This window comes from Colobus angolensis, unplaced genomic scaffold (assembly GCF_000951035.1).
Source record: "Colobus angolensis palliatus isolate OR3802 unplaced genomic scaffold, Cang.pa_1.0 Scaffold30, whole genome shotgun sequence".
Lineage (NCBI taxonomy): Eukaryota > Metazoa > Chordata > Mammalia > Primates > Cercopithecidae > Colobus > Colobus angolensis.
The window spans coordinates 6,076,537-6,093,536 of record NW_012116266.1 but is presented as its reverse complement, the minus strand read 5'-3'; the positions used below and the strand labels follow the sequence as shown (position 1 = coordinate 6,093,536).

The window sequence follows — 17,000 nt, the reverse complement described above, 5'->3', positions numbered from 1 at the left end:
GTGGTGGCACATGCCTGTAATCCCAGCTACTCAGGAGGCTGAGGCAGGAGAATTGCTTTAACCTGGGGGGTGGAGGTTGCAGTGAGCCGAGATCATGCCACTGCACTCTAGCCTGGGTGATGGGGCAAGACTCTGTCTAAAAACACAGCAAAACAAAACAAAAAAAAAAAGAAAGAAAAATAAATTGAACACAGACATAGTCACTACACCTGGGGCATGACCTCACAGTTGCTAGTATTGAAAGTTGTTTTTAATAAATCTTTAAAGATACTTAAAAATCTATACAGTATTTACTTATAAATACTACACAAATAAACCTACAGAGCAAATAAATACTCATGACCTGAAATGAAATTTTCCCTAACAGTATTATGTTTTTTTAAAGAACTTGGATGGAAGAGAAGTGAACAGCTTGGCTATCTACTAGTTAACTTGAAAAGTAGCTCTCATAATGCTAAAGATACATGAGAAGATTTTGAATAAAACTCTTGTGAAATGTGAGAATGGAAAAATTTTACTAAATATAGTTCATGTAACATATGATTTTAAGTGTCAATATAGGCCAGGCATGGTGGCTTACTCCTGTAATCCCAGCACTTTGGGAGGCTGAAGTGGGTAGATCACTTGAGGTCAGGAGTTCAAGACCAGCCTGGCCAACATGGTGAAACTCCATCTCTACTAAAAAATACAGAAATTAGCTGGGCTTAGTAGTGCATGCCTGTAATCCCAGCTACTCGGGAGGCTGAGGCAGGAGAATTGCTTGAACCTGGGATGGGGAGGTTGCAGTGAGCTTAGATTGTGCCACCGAACTCCAGCCTGGACAAAAAGAGTGAGACACTGTCAAAAAAAAAAAAAAAAGTCAAAAGTCAATATAAAAATTCACAAATTTAATTTATAACTAGACATTTGATCAGTTTATCTTAAAACATTTAAACATTCAAGTTAGCAAAAAAAAATTGGTTTGGATTTCCTCATAGAGAAGATGGGAAAATGTCTTATGTTATATTTATGTCTTAGTTCATTTTGTGTTGCTATAACAGAATACCTGAGACTGAGTAATTTATAAAGAAAAGAGATTCATTTAGTTCTGCAGGTTGGGAAGTTAAAGATCATGGCCCCGGCTTCTGACAAGGGCTTTAGTGCTGCATCATAACAAGGTAGAGAAGGTCAAAGGGGAAGTGGACACGTGCCAGGAGGCAAACTCCAAGGCGCGTTGGGCTTTATAACAAACCACTCTCTCATGATCACCTTCTACTCAACACTATAGGGTTTATCACTGGCCCTTATTTCTGAGTTTGTTAATATGTTGAATCTGGTTAAAATGAGAATTAAATAGCAGCTTTGAAAGAAAAACAAAGGGACAATATAATAAAAGGGAAACAGGGGACATGAAGGATGTACATGGCAACAGCCCATATTTTCAGGTAACCAGTCCCAGTCCTATGTGTGTTATTCTGGAAACAGATTTCTCATAGTTTATTTCATAGATGCTGGTACCTGTTCTCTCTAGCTGCACATTTCAAGAGTCACTAGAGGTACTTGTAGCTCTTAATACAAGGCTCAGTATCCCAAATGACAGACTCTTAATGACCCCAATCAGTTTGATACTCCTGTCATGTCCTTTGCCTGCTATGTTAAAAAATGGAAAAAATTTGTGTAGGATCTGCATATTAAGAAAAAAAAAGGAAATATATATATATATATATGGTTTCAAAACAAATTGCTAAGGTTTGAATTTCTCCTCATCAAAACTCTTGTTGAAATCTGACCCCAACCTCAATGTGGGAGTATTGGGAGGTGGAGACCTAGTAAGAGGTGTTTGGGTTATGGGGGCAGATCCGTCATGAATGGTTTGGTGCCTTTTTCATGGTAATGAGTGAGTTCTCACTCTCATGAGATTGGATTAGTTCTCTCAGGAATGCTTCTGAATGGGTTGTTATACAGCCAGCACGCCCCTTGATTTTTGCCTCTTCACACAGGTCTGCTTCCCCTTTGACATTTTCTGCCATGTTATGAAGCAGCACTAAAGCCCTCACCAGAAACCAGGGCCATGCTCTTGAACTTCCCAGCCTGCAGAACCATGAGCTAAACTTTTTTACTTTATAAATTTCCCTGTCTCAGGTATTCTGTTATAGCAAAACAGACTATGACACAAATGTTTAGTGTTGATTGGAAAAATGACATAGAAACAAATATTCAGTAAGAGAAGAAACAATTCTTTCCACATGTATCATATGATATCCAGGACTTCTATAACATGACACAGATGACTTATGCCTGCTTACTTATTGAGCTGTTCAGTAAGAAAACCGCCTATTTGTTCATATTTATTGTCTTCAGTAAGCTTGCTTGGAGTGTCTTGTAGTTGCTAAGGATAAGAAAGTCAGTGTTAAGTAGATAGAAAGAATGTTTCTTCCTCTCTGCAAAGAAAATGAGAATATAAATTCTAAAGAACCATATGAAATAGGAAGTTCCGAACTAGAGAGTGAAAGATATAGGACATGTATGCTATTGTAATCTGAACTGAGCTACTGAGCTTCATATACTTGTTTCTCCTGGCTGCCTGTGCAAACTGCATATACTCTGATGTGGGGTAGCCACAGATTAGTTTAGCGACTTAGTAATAGGCCTAAAGAACACTTAAACTGTGTTGCTAGCCTGTATCGCAATGCTCTAAATACAGCTAAAGATTTTCAATTTTGATTCTGAGCAGAAATTGGATATAAAATTTGCCTAAATACACAGTATGCCATACAGTGAAGCATTTATTATATAAAAAGTCAAAATAAAACAAAACAAAAAACAACCTAATTCAAGGGTATCTTTGGGGCTGGAAGATGCCATATCAGAACATGACTTTAACATCCATCCTAAACCCCAGAAATATGCAAGATATGAACCTATCACAAATACCACATCCAGCTTGAACAAACCAGCCAGCAACACTTTCAAGCTTTACTGAAAATAAGGCAGAGTGAATGGTAAGTTAAAAGGTACTGAAACCTGGCGTAATGTTGGTATCATGAACCATATCCATGACATCAGTGTAAAAGTAAAACAAAGTTTTTCTGTAACTTATAATATTGTCAGGTAGGTAATCTGGTCATTTTTGAGAACACATGACCACTTTCCATCACTTGTTCCTCTTAAGTTTTTTCCTTTCCATAGCCTTTTCTTATCTCCTTTGCATTTAAATTTTCTTTTTACTGTCTCCCTCTTTTTCCCTGTCCTACTAATATCTTGAGCCTGCCAGCAGTATTCCTATGTATTTCAGTGTTGCTGGCAGCATTTGCAATTAGGAAAATGCTGACCCTTGGCTGAAGGAGGATGTTTCTCAATGTTTTGTTAATTTTAAATTAACCTTGGTAAAAAAACAAAAACAAAAACAAAAAAAACAGTTTCAATGTTATCACCTAAATGAAGTGTAATACATCTAAACAAGAGAACATGGAACGCAATGTACCTTGAGAGCTACAAAATCATATGGATGAAAGCCAATACAGGCTTCATGAATTTGGGACATCATTCGAGCTGTTTTCTCCCAGAATCCAAGCAGTGTTCTCTGCAAAAAAAGAAAAGGTGATACTACAGTTCTCCTTCACCTCCATGATTTTTTAAGTGCTATATTTCCTTACTAGTTTAGTAGATGAACAGTTGCCAAATAAGAAGCAGCAGGAACTAAATTCAATTTTCCAAGTTTGGGGAACCATAAAGCACTGCAAATAGTGATTGTGCATAAGAATTGGCATCTTTGTCTGCACGTGTGGGTGTTATCTGTATAAACAGCACAGGAATGCACACTGGAGCCACCTAGAGAGTAACTGCAGCTTACAGAATGAAAAGTTAGGGATTAGAACATCTGAGATATCAAAAAGAGAAATGTTAAAAGCACAAAAATACCAGTCTCTGTTAAAGGAGGGACATATGTGTAATCTTTATGTTAATGGGAATATATAAAACTTTTTAATTGGAGAAAAATTACATTTACCCCTAAATCTGGCCTTTCATCTAGAGTTCAAGAGAGATTTGCCAAAAAATGTGTTCTCAAGCTAACTCAAGTAATTGGAAATTTTCCTTGCTGCTTCAGGGTTTCTGATTAAAGTGAGGGGAATTAATGGATAGAATAAAGGAGAATTGAACTCATAGCTGTTGTGTTTCAGGCAAGATGCTAAACAGATATCACACACAGTTATTTTCAAGTGCATCCTTTCTCCATTCCTGAATCCCACAGTACTGAACTGAAATAGGCAGACTCCCTAAAAGCAGGCGTTAATGTCCATTTCCTGTAGTTTATTACTCTTTTCTTATGTAAGTACAGTTTATTCAATTTTTTCCATTTAAAAATATATGTAAAAATCAATAACTGCTACTTATTAATATCTAACTTATTCATTGTGTGTTATTTATATGTGATTTGTGGTAATATAAGCACAAGTGAGACTTCTGAGGTTAAAGTGATACGGGATGGCAACTTGGCAGAATGAAAAGAACATAGAACTTAGAATTAGAAAACTTTGGTTTCTAAGCCCAACACTGCTATTCAAAGGAATCTAATCACACATAGTTTTTTGCACCCTCTAGACAACTTTTAAAAAGGAATCTCACCACTCATCTTTACTGCAAGGACATGCTGACCATGGAGGTGGGTACCTGATAGGTAGTGAGCGAATGAGACAGCATATTGCAGCGACTAGCTCCAAGTAAATCCACTTTCTGACAAACATCCATCTTTAACTTGTCAAAAGAAGCTTTGCTATTTCTCACTTGCATCTGTACCTGCAATAAAATGCTAATTTTTATTACAGATATATAGTATAAATATAGTATATAGGTTCATAATAAATATTTTCAGAAATAAATTATAATAAAGACTAATTCCTTTTCCCTGTATCATTAATATTTCATGAGTAATGATGAAGATTTTGGCTACTGTTAGTAATTGTAGGAGATTCTTTCTAGAAGATATCTTTATGCTGAGAAAGTATAAGACAATAGATGGAAAGCAAATAGTTTTTAAAAAACTATTCCAAATAAAAAGAAACATCTAGAACTATTCATAGGTAACACTTAGCTAAGAGCAGAAGAATAAATGGAAAGGGGACCTCGTTAAAGCACTGAGAAATATTAATAATATTTCTGAATCATGCAGATATTTATAAATTCCAGTAGAGGCCTATTGTATTTCTTGAATAAATGGTGAGTCATGCCATCAGGTAGTGTGAATACTCAACTTTTTAATATATTCATTCAACAAATATAAGGTACCTATTATATGCAAGGCATTGTTCTAGGCTCTGAGATACTGTGGTGAACAAAACAATGTTCTTGGGTAGGGAGGCACAGGAAAAAAAAGAAGTAAATAAATATATAGTTGCAAAGGTAGCAAATAAGTAAACAGAAATGAATGACTGATGACATGAAAGTCCCTAGTGAGATCATGCATGATGTTTGAACTGGGACAGAAAGATGATGAGCAGGCTACACTAAGACCCTGGGGAGACCATTCCAGAACTAGGGACAAGCAAGGACAAAGGTTCTGAGAGTGGTAGGGGGTGAAGACCTTATCATGTTAGAAGAACAAGCAGTAAGGAGGTAGAGCACATTCTTCCTGGAGTGTAGGAAGGAAGTACAACATGTGGTTGTGGAGGGACCAGGGATCAGGCCATGCAGGGTTTTTAGGGTCCAGATAGGGACTTGGATTGTATTTGATGTGGTTTGGCTGTGTCCCTGCCAAGATCTCGTCTTGAATTCCCACATGTTATGGGAGGGACCCAGTGAGAGATAATTGAATCATGGGGGCAGGTCTTTCCCATGTTGTTCTTGTGATAGTAAGTCTCACAAGATCTGACAGTTTTAAAAGGGGGAGTTTCCCTGTACAAGCTCTTCTTGCCTGCCACCATCCATGTAAAACGTGACTTGCTCCTCCTTGCTTTCTACCATGATTGTGAGGCCTCCCCAGCCACGTGAAACTGTTAAGTCCATTAAATATCTTTCCAGTCTCGGGTATGTCTTTATCAGCAGCATGAAAATAGACTAATACATTCTTCTTTTAAAAATTGAGGTGAAAGTTGCATAACATACAATTAGCAATTTTAAAGTGTTCAATTAAGTGGCATTTAGCGCATTCACAATGTTGTTCAATCACTCCCTTGGACTGTATTCTGTCAAAGGATGTAAAAGGGATGGAATACGAGGTTGTTGTGGCCTGAGGCCATGTATTCACCTACTTCATAGGGCTGTTGTGTGTAATCAATGAGGCAAACCACTTAACATCTGGCCCAGAGTCATGGCTCCATCAGTATTAAATATTATGATTTTTATTATGGGGTCTCTATTTATGAAATGAATGATAAAATGAATTTTGTTATTTATGTATCGTAAAATGAGGGGCTATAATTTATAATAAGGAGTTTATTTAGCAAAAACATAAGTTCATACATAGTTGCTTATGAAGTCTGTGGCCAAACTTTGTACTGTGACAGAATAAAAATTTTGATAACCTTCATATTTTCTTATAATTAACAATCATTTTACATGAGTTTTTATTTAAATTACTTTTGTCCCTCTGTAATAAACTATTGTCTTCCTGCAATGAATCTCAAAAGTTTAAGCAAGCACATTTAAGAAGTAATTTAGATCTATCATGAGACAGATAAAAAAATTAATAAAAAAGGTAGAAGGTGTGAAGACGCCACTCCAGGAGTAAAAATAAAAGTGTGACAAACTTTTGCACTTCAACTAGTCTCCAAGCAACCAAGAATGTATAATGAAACATATATTTCTCAAAAAACGCCTAAAATTTTATTATCTTAATTATTCTGTGGCAGTTCCATATTCCATACACCAAGAAAAGGAAAATGATACATTTTCATACTTTTCTAAACTTTTCCATTTGCTTTAAGGTGTCTGGGTCCAGCTCTTGAGATACATCTTTCATCCACAGCAGAGCTCCTCTGTATTCTGTGCGCGCCTGCTCCATCCGATTAATTGTCATCAAGGTATCAGATACCGCCCTTTGGCTGAATGTTGCTACTTCTTGCTTCAGACGAGACAGAGGAGTACACAGGGCCAATCTAATGGCAGAGAGGTAAAAATCAGAGGGCTGAACACATAAGTAAAACAAAACAAAGTTTAAACCAATGACAAAGCATATTTGCTAACAAGATGAATCTACAAGTAAAAATTTATTAAGTTCCCTAAGGAGATTTTGAAAGCAAATAAGGATCATATAGCCAACTCTGAATTATCAATAAATATGTGTTGGCCGGGAGCGGTGGCTCACGCCTGTAATCCCAACACTTTGGGAGGCCAAGGCGGGCAGATCACCTGAGGTCAGGAGTTTGAGATCAGCCTGGCCAACATGGCGAAACCCTGTCTCTACTAAAAATGCAAAAGATTAGCCGGGAGTGGTGGGTGGGTGCCTGTAATCCCAGCTACTCGGGAGGCTGAGGCAGGAGAATCACTTGAACCCGGGAGGTGGAGGTTGCAGCAAGCCGAGATGGCACCACTGCACTCCAGCCTGGGCAACAGAGTGAAACTCCACCTCAAAAAAAAAAAAAAAAAAAAGTGTCTAAACCTCCCCCCTTGTTACTTTAGGAAATATGTCATTTTGCAATACTTTGGATGTTATTCCATGTATACATAACCTGCCAAGTAAACGTGCCATTTAGAAAACAGTTGAGAGGAACAGAGAACCTGCATTCATAAAGCATAATCCAATTAACAGAAAGCCTTTCATTTGACAAGTTCAGGGAAAACCTGGGTTTGGCAGAGTAGATGAGATTCTAGGAGAACTAATGAGTATGGAGTTCTTAGCAGCTGAGGATGAGGACAAGACAACAAGTATTTAAGAAACACAAATTAAATCCAATTCCTCCTTTTTGCTTAGTGGCCATTGGAGGGCCCTGTACTTAGTACCTCCATGTCACTTCCTTCAAGAGAGACTTCTGCACTGATGTGATATTTCAGAATAAAGCTATATAAATTGGATACCATCATTATAGGTCTGATAAGGACTGTTTTATTCTTCTTAAATGTTAAAAATTTGGGCTCCGTTTAGTAATTACAGGAGATTCTTTGCAGTAGGTATCATTATATTAGAAACTGAAATAATAACTGGAAACTATGTAATTAAGAAGAAAAAAATTCTTCTAATTAAAAAGTACCACTGTATTTATAGTATGGTATCAAAAAGTGAAATTGGAAATACACATTTTTAAGATGTTAGTCATTCTGTGACTGTTACATTAAACCAATTGAGAAATATAACTGACACTTGTCTGATTTTAGGGGAAATAAAAGAAAAGAACATCAATTATTAAATAATTATTTTGAATACAAAATTAGTAATTAAGAATTAGGTGTCAAAACATATAACTGCGGTATATTTCTCTTTAACCCTTTATTAGAATGAACAGTGACCTTTACAAATATGCAAATTTAAGTACATATGTCAAAACTGTCAGATTGACTACAGATTCAAGATAATGAACCACCATGGTAAACCTTTGCTTGGCTGAAGAACAAAGTGCCTTGCCAGTGGCGTCCATCATTTTGCCAGCTTGAGTTGCATCCCGTTCCGCTTGAAACTTTAAAAAGAGCCCTAGCTCATTTTCTTCCTCTGATATAACTAGGAAAAAAATTACAGTGTAGTTAATTGTGTCCTTTCATCATTTGTTTAAAACATATACACAACTAAAATTCTCACAGCAATAACTTTCTATACAAGATTTACTTGGGGGAAGAAGAAGAGAGACTTATTTTTTAAATGCAATCCTGGGCTCCATTTCCAGAGACTCTACTTCCCATAAGTCTAGGGAATCTGGCTTCTTATCAGCACTCCAGATGGTTTCGACACAGTGAATCCATGGACCTCGCTTTGAGAAGGACTGATTTTTAGTGACAAAAATCCCTCAAAACTACAAAACAAAGCCATAAATGATGCATTTTCAAATGTGCAGAGATGTATTTTAGGATAATTGCCTCTTACAAAGTATTTGTTTCCTATTTAAACTTGTTAATTCATTCTTGACTCCGTCCTGGCTTCAGTTTCCTATGCTCGGTATCCCAGACCCACAGATGTCCACAGTTCTGCTCCAGCAACCCTAAAAACTGTCATCTAGTGCACTGCTGCTCAGTGTGGGCCATGGACCAGTATCGGTCCAGAATCCTCTGTTACCAAGGTATGACAAGCAAAGAAGTAAGGAAACTGAGAATAACTGTATAGAGACTTTGAGCATTTTATATTTGTCACATCTAATAAAGTGAGCTTATAATACATTTTTCACGCATTTTATTTCATTTTTCTAAAAGTTATTTTTTTAAAAGATGGGATCTTGCTCTGATGCCCAGCCTAGAGTGCAGTGGCTTGATCATAGCTCACTGCAACCTCAAATTCCTGGGCTCAAGTGATCCTCCTGCCTCAGCCTCCTGAGTAGCTTAGACTACAGGCATGAGCCACAGTGCTTGACTAATTTTTAAAAAATTATTTTAGAGGCAGGGTCTCACTATGTTGCCCATGCTGGTCTCAAACTTCTAGCCTCAAGCCATCTTCCCACCTTGGCCTCCCAAAGCACTGGAATTACAGGCATGAGTCACAGTGCTCAGCTAAAAATTCATTTTTATTGAATTTTACAAAGGTATCAGTTTACAACAGATTGAAAGTAAACCATGCAACAAAAAAAAAGTCCTTCACCACAATTTAAGAAATACTGATCTAGTGTAAGCTGATCCTGTAACCACAGTAAGACTAATAAGGGGAGAAAACCCACTGCGCTCCAATTATAAGCTTAAAGTACATAAACAACAACAAATGTCATGCCTAATTTCATCCTACTTCATAGAAAATCAAAGTTAAAACTGAAAGGTAAATGCCTGTTTGTGGGGCAGCAACAGAACTCCGGCCTCCTCATGCTGCCTCCCCACTCCCCCTGTCCTCGCCACCATGCCTGTAAGAGTGACCCAAGGAGAGCACAATGGTGTAATGAGGAAGGTGTCTACACAGTCTGTAGTCTCATCTCTAATAAAACCATTAACAACTGACCTGATCCAGAGCGGATGCGGTTTGGGGAGTCACGCTAATTTAATGCTGATGTGCAGTTTACACATTTCCTCTGAATCAGAACTTCATAAAATACACCTCAATGAAAATTACTAGGGCTGGGCACGGTGGCTCACACCTGTAATACCAGCCCTTTGGGAGGCCGAGGCGGGTGGATCACGAGGTCAGGAGATCAAGACCATCCTGGCTAACACGGTGAAACCCCATCTCTATTAAAAATACAAAAAATTAGCCAGGCGTGGTGGCAGGCGCCTGTAGTCCCAGCTACTCGAGAGGCTGAGGCAGGAGAATGGCATGAACCCGGGAGGTGGAGCTTGCAGTGAGCATAGATTGTGCCACTACACTCCAGCCTGGGTGACACAGCGAGACTCCACCTAAAAAAACAACAACAACAACAACAACAAAAAACCTACTAGAAAATATTCATTTGGGTATAGTGGTTCAGAAAGCACTTTGAATACTTGGAATACTTCATTATCAACTATCAACTGAACATAAATGATCACTGAAGCTTACCTTTATCATTGCAGAAAGGGCAGTCAATGAGGCTGAATCTTTGCTGCTTCTATGTTGAGACCTGCCTGCCAAAATCTACAGAGACCCCTCCTTGACGTGTTCTCCCCGCAGTCAAGAGATTCCCATAAAGTTATGGTGCTGGACTAACCTACTGTATTTGTCTGATGTTACTCCCAACAGATGTATTAATACAATTGTCTTCAAGAAATCACGTATTTATACACAATCTTGAAGCAAAAATACACAATTAAATCTATATATGTATATCTCTTCCTTATCCTGAAATGCTCTACCAGAGTGCTAAAAGATCTAGTGATTTCAGGGTATATAAACTTGCTGATTTCCTTCACATTTTCATTTCTAAGACAGGACTCACTTGGTCCAGTGATTGTGATGGCCTTTTACTGCTTGGTAAAATATATAAGGTCATCAGTAATCTGACCCCAAATTTCCTTTGTTCCTTTATCCTCCCATTAGTTTCAATGACAAACTCTTCTGTCCATGCAGGCTGTTATCATTCTTTAAGCTCTTTAAACTCCAAGTCTCTTCTCTACATGTTCAACTTCTATAAATCCTTTAAGTTTTACCTCAATTCCTATCTATAGAGTTGCCTTTACCAATTACTCTAATCCATGGTTATTTTTCACTCCTAGGAATTCAGTTATGTCTATATCCTTATTCTGAACTCAATTACATGCTACTTATATTGTCTTTTTATTACATAAAGTTGTTTCTCCAACTATTTCCTTGGGAAAAGCACATGGCAGGTAGTCAAAAAAAATACTTGAATAATCATGCTTTATTGGATTTCTTTCTTTAATGGGACAATGTATAAGCTCTGATTATAAAGCGATGAGATTAATTTACATAGCTACATGAGAAAAATTATTGATTCATTGAAATCAAATATTTATCGAGTACTGACTACATGCTAGACATTGTTTCTAGACTGGGGACACAGAAATATAACAGAAAAATTCTGTCCTGGCTGGGTGCAGTGGCTCACGCCTGTAATCCCAGCACTTTGGGAGGCCAAGGCAGGTGGATCATGAGGATAGGAGTTCAAGACCAACCTGGCTAAGATGGTGAAATCCCATCTCTACTAAAAATACAAAAATTAGCTGGGCGTGGTGGTAAGCGCCTATAATCCCAGCTACTTGGGAGGCTGAGGCAGAGCACTGCTTGAACCCGGGAGGCAGAGGTTGCAGTGAGCTGACATCGCGCCACTGAACTCCAGCCTGGGCGACAGAGTGAGACTCCGCCTCAAAAAAAAAAAAAAATGTCTGCCCTTAAGGAGGGCATATTCTAGTGGTGGGAAGAAAAACAATGGACAAAATATATAGAATGTTGAATATTGTTAACTGGACAGGGAGTTTTGAGAGAAAAGGGTATTGCATTGCATTGTATTGTATTGTATTGTATTGTATTGTATTTTTTGTATCCTCTGAGGGCAGAGAGTATTGCATTTTAGATATGCAGTTCAGGGAGGGCCTCATTTAAAAAGATGACATTTGACCAAATACCCAAAGGAAGTTAGGGATTCCACTATGCAGATATGCCTACTATGTAAGATAGTAACATGGCTAAAGGGGAGAAAGTTTTAGGAGGTGTGATTAGAGAGGTAGCCATGTCCAGCAGGCCCATGGTAATTAAAAAAGGAAAAGTGATCCAAAGATTGAGTTTTAACCCGAACAGGTCCAGGAGAGAAGAGAATCAGCAAAGGCAGGATGCCAAGAAAGAGTGACCAGGAGGAGGAAAACCCGGAAAGCCAAGTGAAGAAAGTGTATCAAGGAATAGGAAATAATCAACTGTGTTAAATAATGTGATAAGCCAGATTTAGACAGGAGTTGGTTAATCATGACCTTGACAAGAGAAATTTGGTGGAGTGATGGGGATGAAAACTTGACTGGAGTGAGTACAAGAGAAAGTGGAAGGAAAGGAACAGAGATCATGCATACAGACAATTACATCATGTTTTTCTGTAAACAGCAGCAGAGGAATGAAATTTAACTGCAAGGGCAAGTGGGAGTCAAGAAAGAGAGGTTTAAGTGATGGAAACAAATCCATTTCAGATGCTGGGCAGGCCCAGGCATGGTGACTCACACCTGTAATCCCAGCACTTTGGGAGGTCGAGGCAGGAGGATCACTTGAGACCAGGAGTTTGAAACCAGTCTGGGCAGCATAGTGAGACCCTGTGTCTACAAAAAAGTACAAAAATTAGCCAGGTATGGTGGCACACGCCTGTAATCCTAGCTACTTGGTAGGCTGAGGCGGGAGGATCACTTGAGCCCAGGTGGTGGAGACTGTCGTGAGCTGTGATCGCACCACTGCACTCTAGCCTGGGTGACAGAGAAAGACCCTATCTCAAAGAAAAAAAAGAATATCAGCAAAACATAAATCTGGGTTAGAGGATTCGATTAACTGAGGAGAAAAGAGAGAATACTGGGGTGCCTTTGAGAACAGGTCACTGTAAATATTCATATTCTGCCATAAGATGCTATTCACAAAATTGTTCTACTATTACATTAAATCTTTCATTTTAAAAAATGCTAATATTTATTTTAAATGGGAATTATCAGATAGATATCTATGATTTCATACCATTGAGTCTTAGCTGGTATTTCTCGACTATCTTCAGAAGTTCAGTGCATGTCTCTTGAACGGAGTGAAAAACCTTGAGACATAAATTTTATCAGGACAATTTAAAGAACTATAAACAAACATATGTTATAAGCACTCCAAAAGCATAACATTTTCTTGTAAGTATTATGTCTGTTTTAAAAACATTATGTCTATTTTCCTTGGCTATGACGTGTGCTTTAGTTTTGGTTTTACTTCCTATGTAGAAAGCACATTCCTCCATGAGAGATGGAAAAAATGATAATAAATATATGGGAGCAAACAAAAAATTAAAAGTGATGAGTTTGTCCTCATCTCAGCTCCAAACCATCTAAATAACAAAAACATAAATCTAATATAAACTGCATCAAATATTGCCAATCACAGATGAACAGAGTGTAGATAACCTTACAAAGTGTTAACTCCGAGTCTGGCTTTTCTTCCATACTGCTCTAAGCAAAACAGATTAGTGAATTTACTATAAAAATTAAATAATGTATTATAACATCAAATATAAATTATTTTTAGATTTTTTTTTAGAATTTTCTATAGATATTAATTCTTTCATTACTACTGCTGCTAATTGCTAACAGAAAAGGAAATATCCAATAGACTCTCGTTTCAAAATTAAGCACATGAAAATTTGAGATGAGGCCACACTGTATACATGACATAACTCTTCAACAAATTAATACATGTAGGTGTGCCCAGATAAACAAGCCAGCATAAGTTTTAGAGTATAGCTCCAATGAGGACTTTTTTTTTTTTTTTTTTTTTGAGGTGGAGTCTCACTCTGTCGCCCAGGCTGGAGTTCAGTGGTGCGATCTCGGCTCACTGCAACCTCTGCCGCCTGGGTTCAAGCGATTCTTCTGCCTCAGCCTCCTGAGTAGCTGGGTTTACAGGTGCCTGTTACCATGCCTGGCTAATTTTTGTATTTTTAGTAGAGACAGGGTTTCACCATCTTGGCCAGGCTGGTCTTGAAGTCCTGACCTCGTGATCCACCTGCCTCAGCCTCCCAAAGTGCTGGGATTAGATTTTTTTTTTTTTTAATAGCAAGGCCTATCTGTTCAGAATCTACACTAAAGAATTTTTCTTGTTTTTTTTGAGACGGAGTCTCGCTCTGTCTCCCAGGCTGGAGTGCAGTGGCGCAATCTCCGCTCACTGCAAGCTCCGTCGCCTCCCGGATTCACGCCATTCTCCTGCCTCAGCCTCCTGAGAAGCTGAGACTACAGGTGTCCACCACCACGCCCGGCTAATTTTTTGGTATTTTTGGTAGAGATAGGGTTTTACCGTGTTCGCCAGGATGGTTTCGATCTCCTGACCTTGTGATCCGCCTGCCTAGGCCTCCCAAAGTGCTGGGATTACAGGCGTGAGCCACCGCGCCCAGCTACACTAAATAATTTTTATGTGACTTAGTTCAAAAAGACCTTGGTACTGCTATATAATACTAAGCCCTAACCCTTTGATTTTTCAGATGCCTAATATCATCAAGAAGCCTGAACATTCTAACTCTGGGGCAGTTTTTATTATTATTTTGATGTTTGATCAAACCTAAAGAAGATAGATAATAAACATGAAAATCGTAAAAGGAGGAGCAGGCATCGATCTTCCTTATGACTTTAGACATATTTGAAGTGCATTTGGTATCTGGATTTGGCAATTGTAAAATCTGTTTTAAATGCATATGGAAGAAGATCAGAAAAGAATACAAAAGACTGGGCACGGTAGCTCATGGCTCCTGCCTGTAATCCCAGCACTTTGGGAGGGAGGCCGAGGTGGGTGGATCGCCTGAGTTCGGGAGTTAGAGACCAGCCTGCCCAGCATGGTGAAACCCTGTCTCTACTAAAAATACAAAAATTAGCCAGCCATAGTGGCAGGCTCCTGTAATCCCAGCTCTTTGGGAAGCTGAGGCAGGAGAATCGCTTAAACAACACTGGGGGCAGAGGTTGCTGTGAGCTGAGATCATGCCACCGCACTCCAGCCTGGGCAACAGAGCAAGAGTCCATCTCAAAAAAAAAAAAAAAGAATACAGAAAAGATAGTTCTACTAAGATGACGTGATTATGCTTGATATTTTTTCCATAGGTTTATGTACTATTTTTATTTTTATAATAAAACTGTTTCTCATTCTTAAAAAATACAAATGTGGGAAACAGTTCTTGGTTGATTCCAAATACTTATCTAATGGCCAGATTTACACTGAATAGAAAACATGTCACCCACAGATGACCTAACAATGTAAAACAATACCAAAACCTCATATATTCCCACTTCTATGGGAATATATCTGGAACAAGTTCCTGTTGCGTTAAAACATACAACACTAATAATAATAAAGTCTTCATTTTTACACATTTGTCACTGAATCCTAGGAATACTTTTCAATACAAATAGTAAAATCGTGTTAAATTTTTTATCTATTTCCATATTTGTTTTGGCAGTAAGTTTACTTTTTGCAGAATGAAAATACTTGATCAAGACCAGTTTAATTAGACCCATATTTTTAAGAATCCCACCATAATGATTATATTCCAAGTATAACAGAATCCCTGCTTAGAAATATTTGTAAGAGTTAGCTTAAATTAGTATATATATATATATATATGTTGAGTTAGTAAATCTGCATTTAAAAATTCAGACATTTGAGCTGGGCATGGTGGCTCACACCTGTAATCCCAGCACTTTGAAAGGCTGAGGCAGGTGGATCACCTGAGGTCGGGAGTCTGAGACCAGCCTGACCAACAGGGAGAAACCCTGTCTCTACTAAAAATACAAAATTAGCTGGGAATGGTGGTGCATGCCTGTAATCCCAGCTACTCAGGAGGCTGAGGCAGGAGAATCGCTTGAACCCAGGAGGCGGAGGTTGTGGTGAGCCAAGATTGCGCCATTGTGCTCCAGCCTGGGCAACCACAGTGAAACTCCGTCCAAAAAAAAAAATCAGACTTTTTTATTCATTTATATTATACTCTTCTCTAATTAGCCTAATTACTTTAAACCATTTATTGGTTTAAAATTGTTTCACGGCAATTATTTAAAATAAAAAGCAGTCAAAAAAGGCATTAGGAAATATTTCAATAACTCTATCTTTTAATAAAATAGAAACAATAACTATTATATTCATTCGCTGTTTGATTTTAATTATTTCAATGAGGTATAAGACTTCACATCAAAGTACTACAAAATAGTAAGACTTGATATATAATGAGTATATGGTCTCAATTGAGAATGTAATTAATTCATTAAGACTTAGCTTAAAAACTATAATATGTGTGCCAGAGAAACTACTTTATTCATATTTTATCTAAGTTAGTGAATACCAATTTTGCAAATTTTCAGTTTGTGAGAACTCTGATTGACAGCTGGATACAACTAAACATTCTATTATCCCCATAAGCTCTCCAGTGTGAAAACTTGTTGCAGTCCCCCTTGGAGCCCCAAATAATGGCCGGTTATATGCAATACATAGAATGCTCAAATTTACCTCAAGTTTAGCATCCAGTTCAGCATCAGACGCCACCAAGTGCTCATCCTCTTTTTTTCCTGTTGCTTTGATAAAGACCTGTTTAGTTTTCCAGTATTTCTTTTGCATTCTGCTGACTACTGACTGATTATCTTCTGGTCTGGGTTGCCCAAAGGAATCCATGGAGTGACTACAATGAACAGACTAAAATTAAACTTCTTGTAAAAATTCTCAATAATAGGCCGGGCACGGTGGTTCACACCTGTAATCCCAGTACTTTGGGAGGCGAATCACAGGGTCAGGAGATCGAGACCATTCTGGCTAAAACGGTGAAACCCTGTCTCTA

The 17,000-nt window shown here is 38.1% G+C and overlaps 1 protein-coding gene across 1 annotated transcript in view; it reads right to left on the bottom strand.

Annotated features, from left to right (window-relative positions):
- The window catches only part of ICA1L (islet cell autoantigen 1,69kDa-like), a 96,297-nt gene that overhangs the window by 38,497 nt on the left and 40,800 nt on the right, over nucleotides 1-17,000 (bottom strand). Inside the window, exons 4-10 of the mRNA XM_011949922.1 lie at nucleotides 16,676-16,844; nucleotides 13,178-13,250; nucleotides 8,506-8,629; nucleotides 6,875-7,073; nucleotides 4,651-4,776; nucleotides 3,464-3,562; nucleotides 2,286-2,368 (exon numbers count right to left, since the gene is read on the bottom strand). Coding sequence (XP_011805312.1) covers nucleotides 2,286-2,368; nucleotides 3,464-3,562; nucleotides 4,651-4,776; nucleotides 6,875-7,073; nucleotides 8,506-8,629; nucleotides 13,178-13,250; nucleotides 16,676-16,837 — 866 coding nt within the window. The 5' untranslated portion in view covers nucleotides 16,838-16,844. The remainder of the gene's footprint in view (nucleotides 1-2,285; nucleotides 2,369-3,463; nucleotides 3,563-4,650; nucleotides 4,777-6,874; nucleotides 7,074-8,505; nucleotides 8,630-13,177; nucleotides 13,251-16,675; nucleotides 16,845-17,000) is intronic.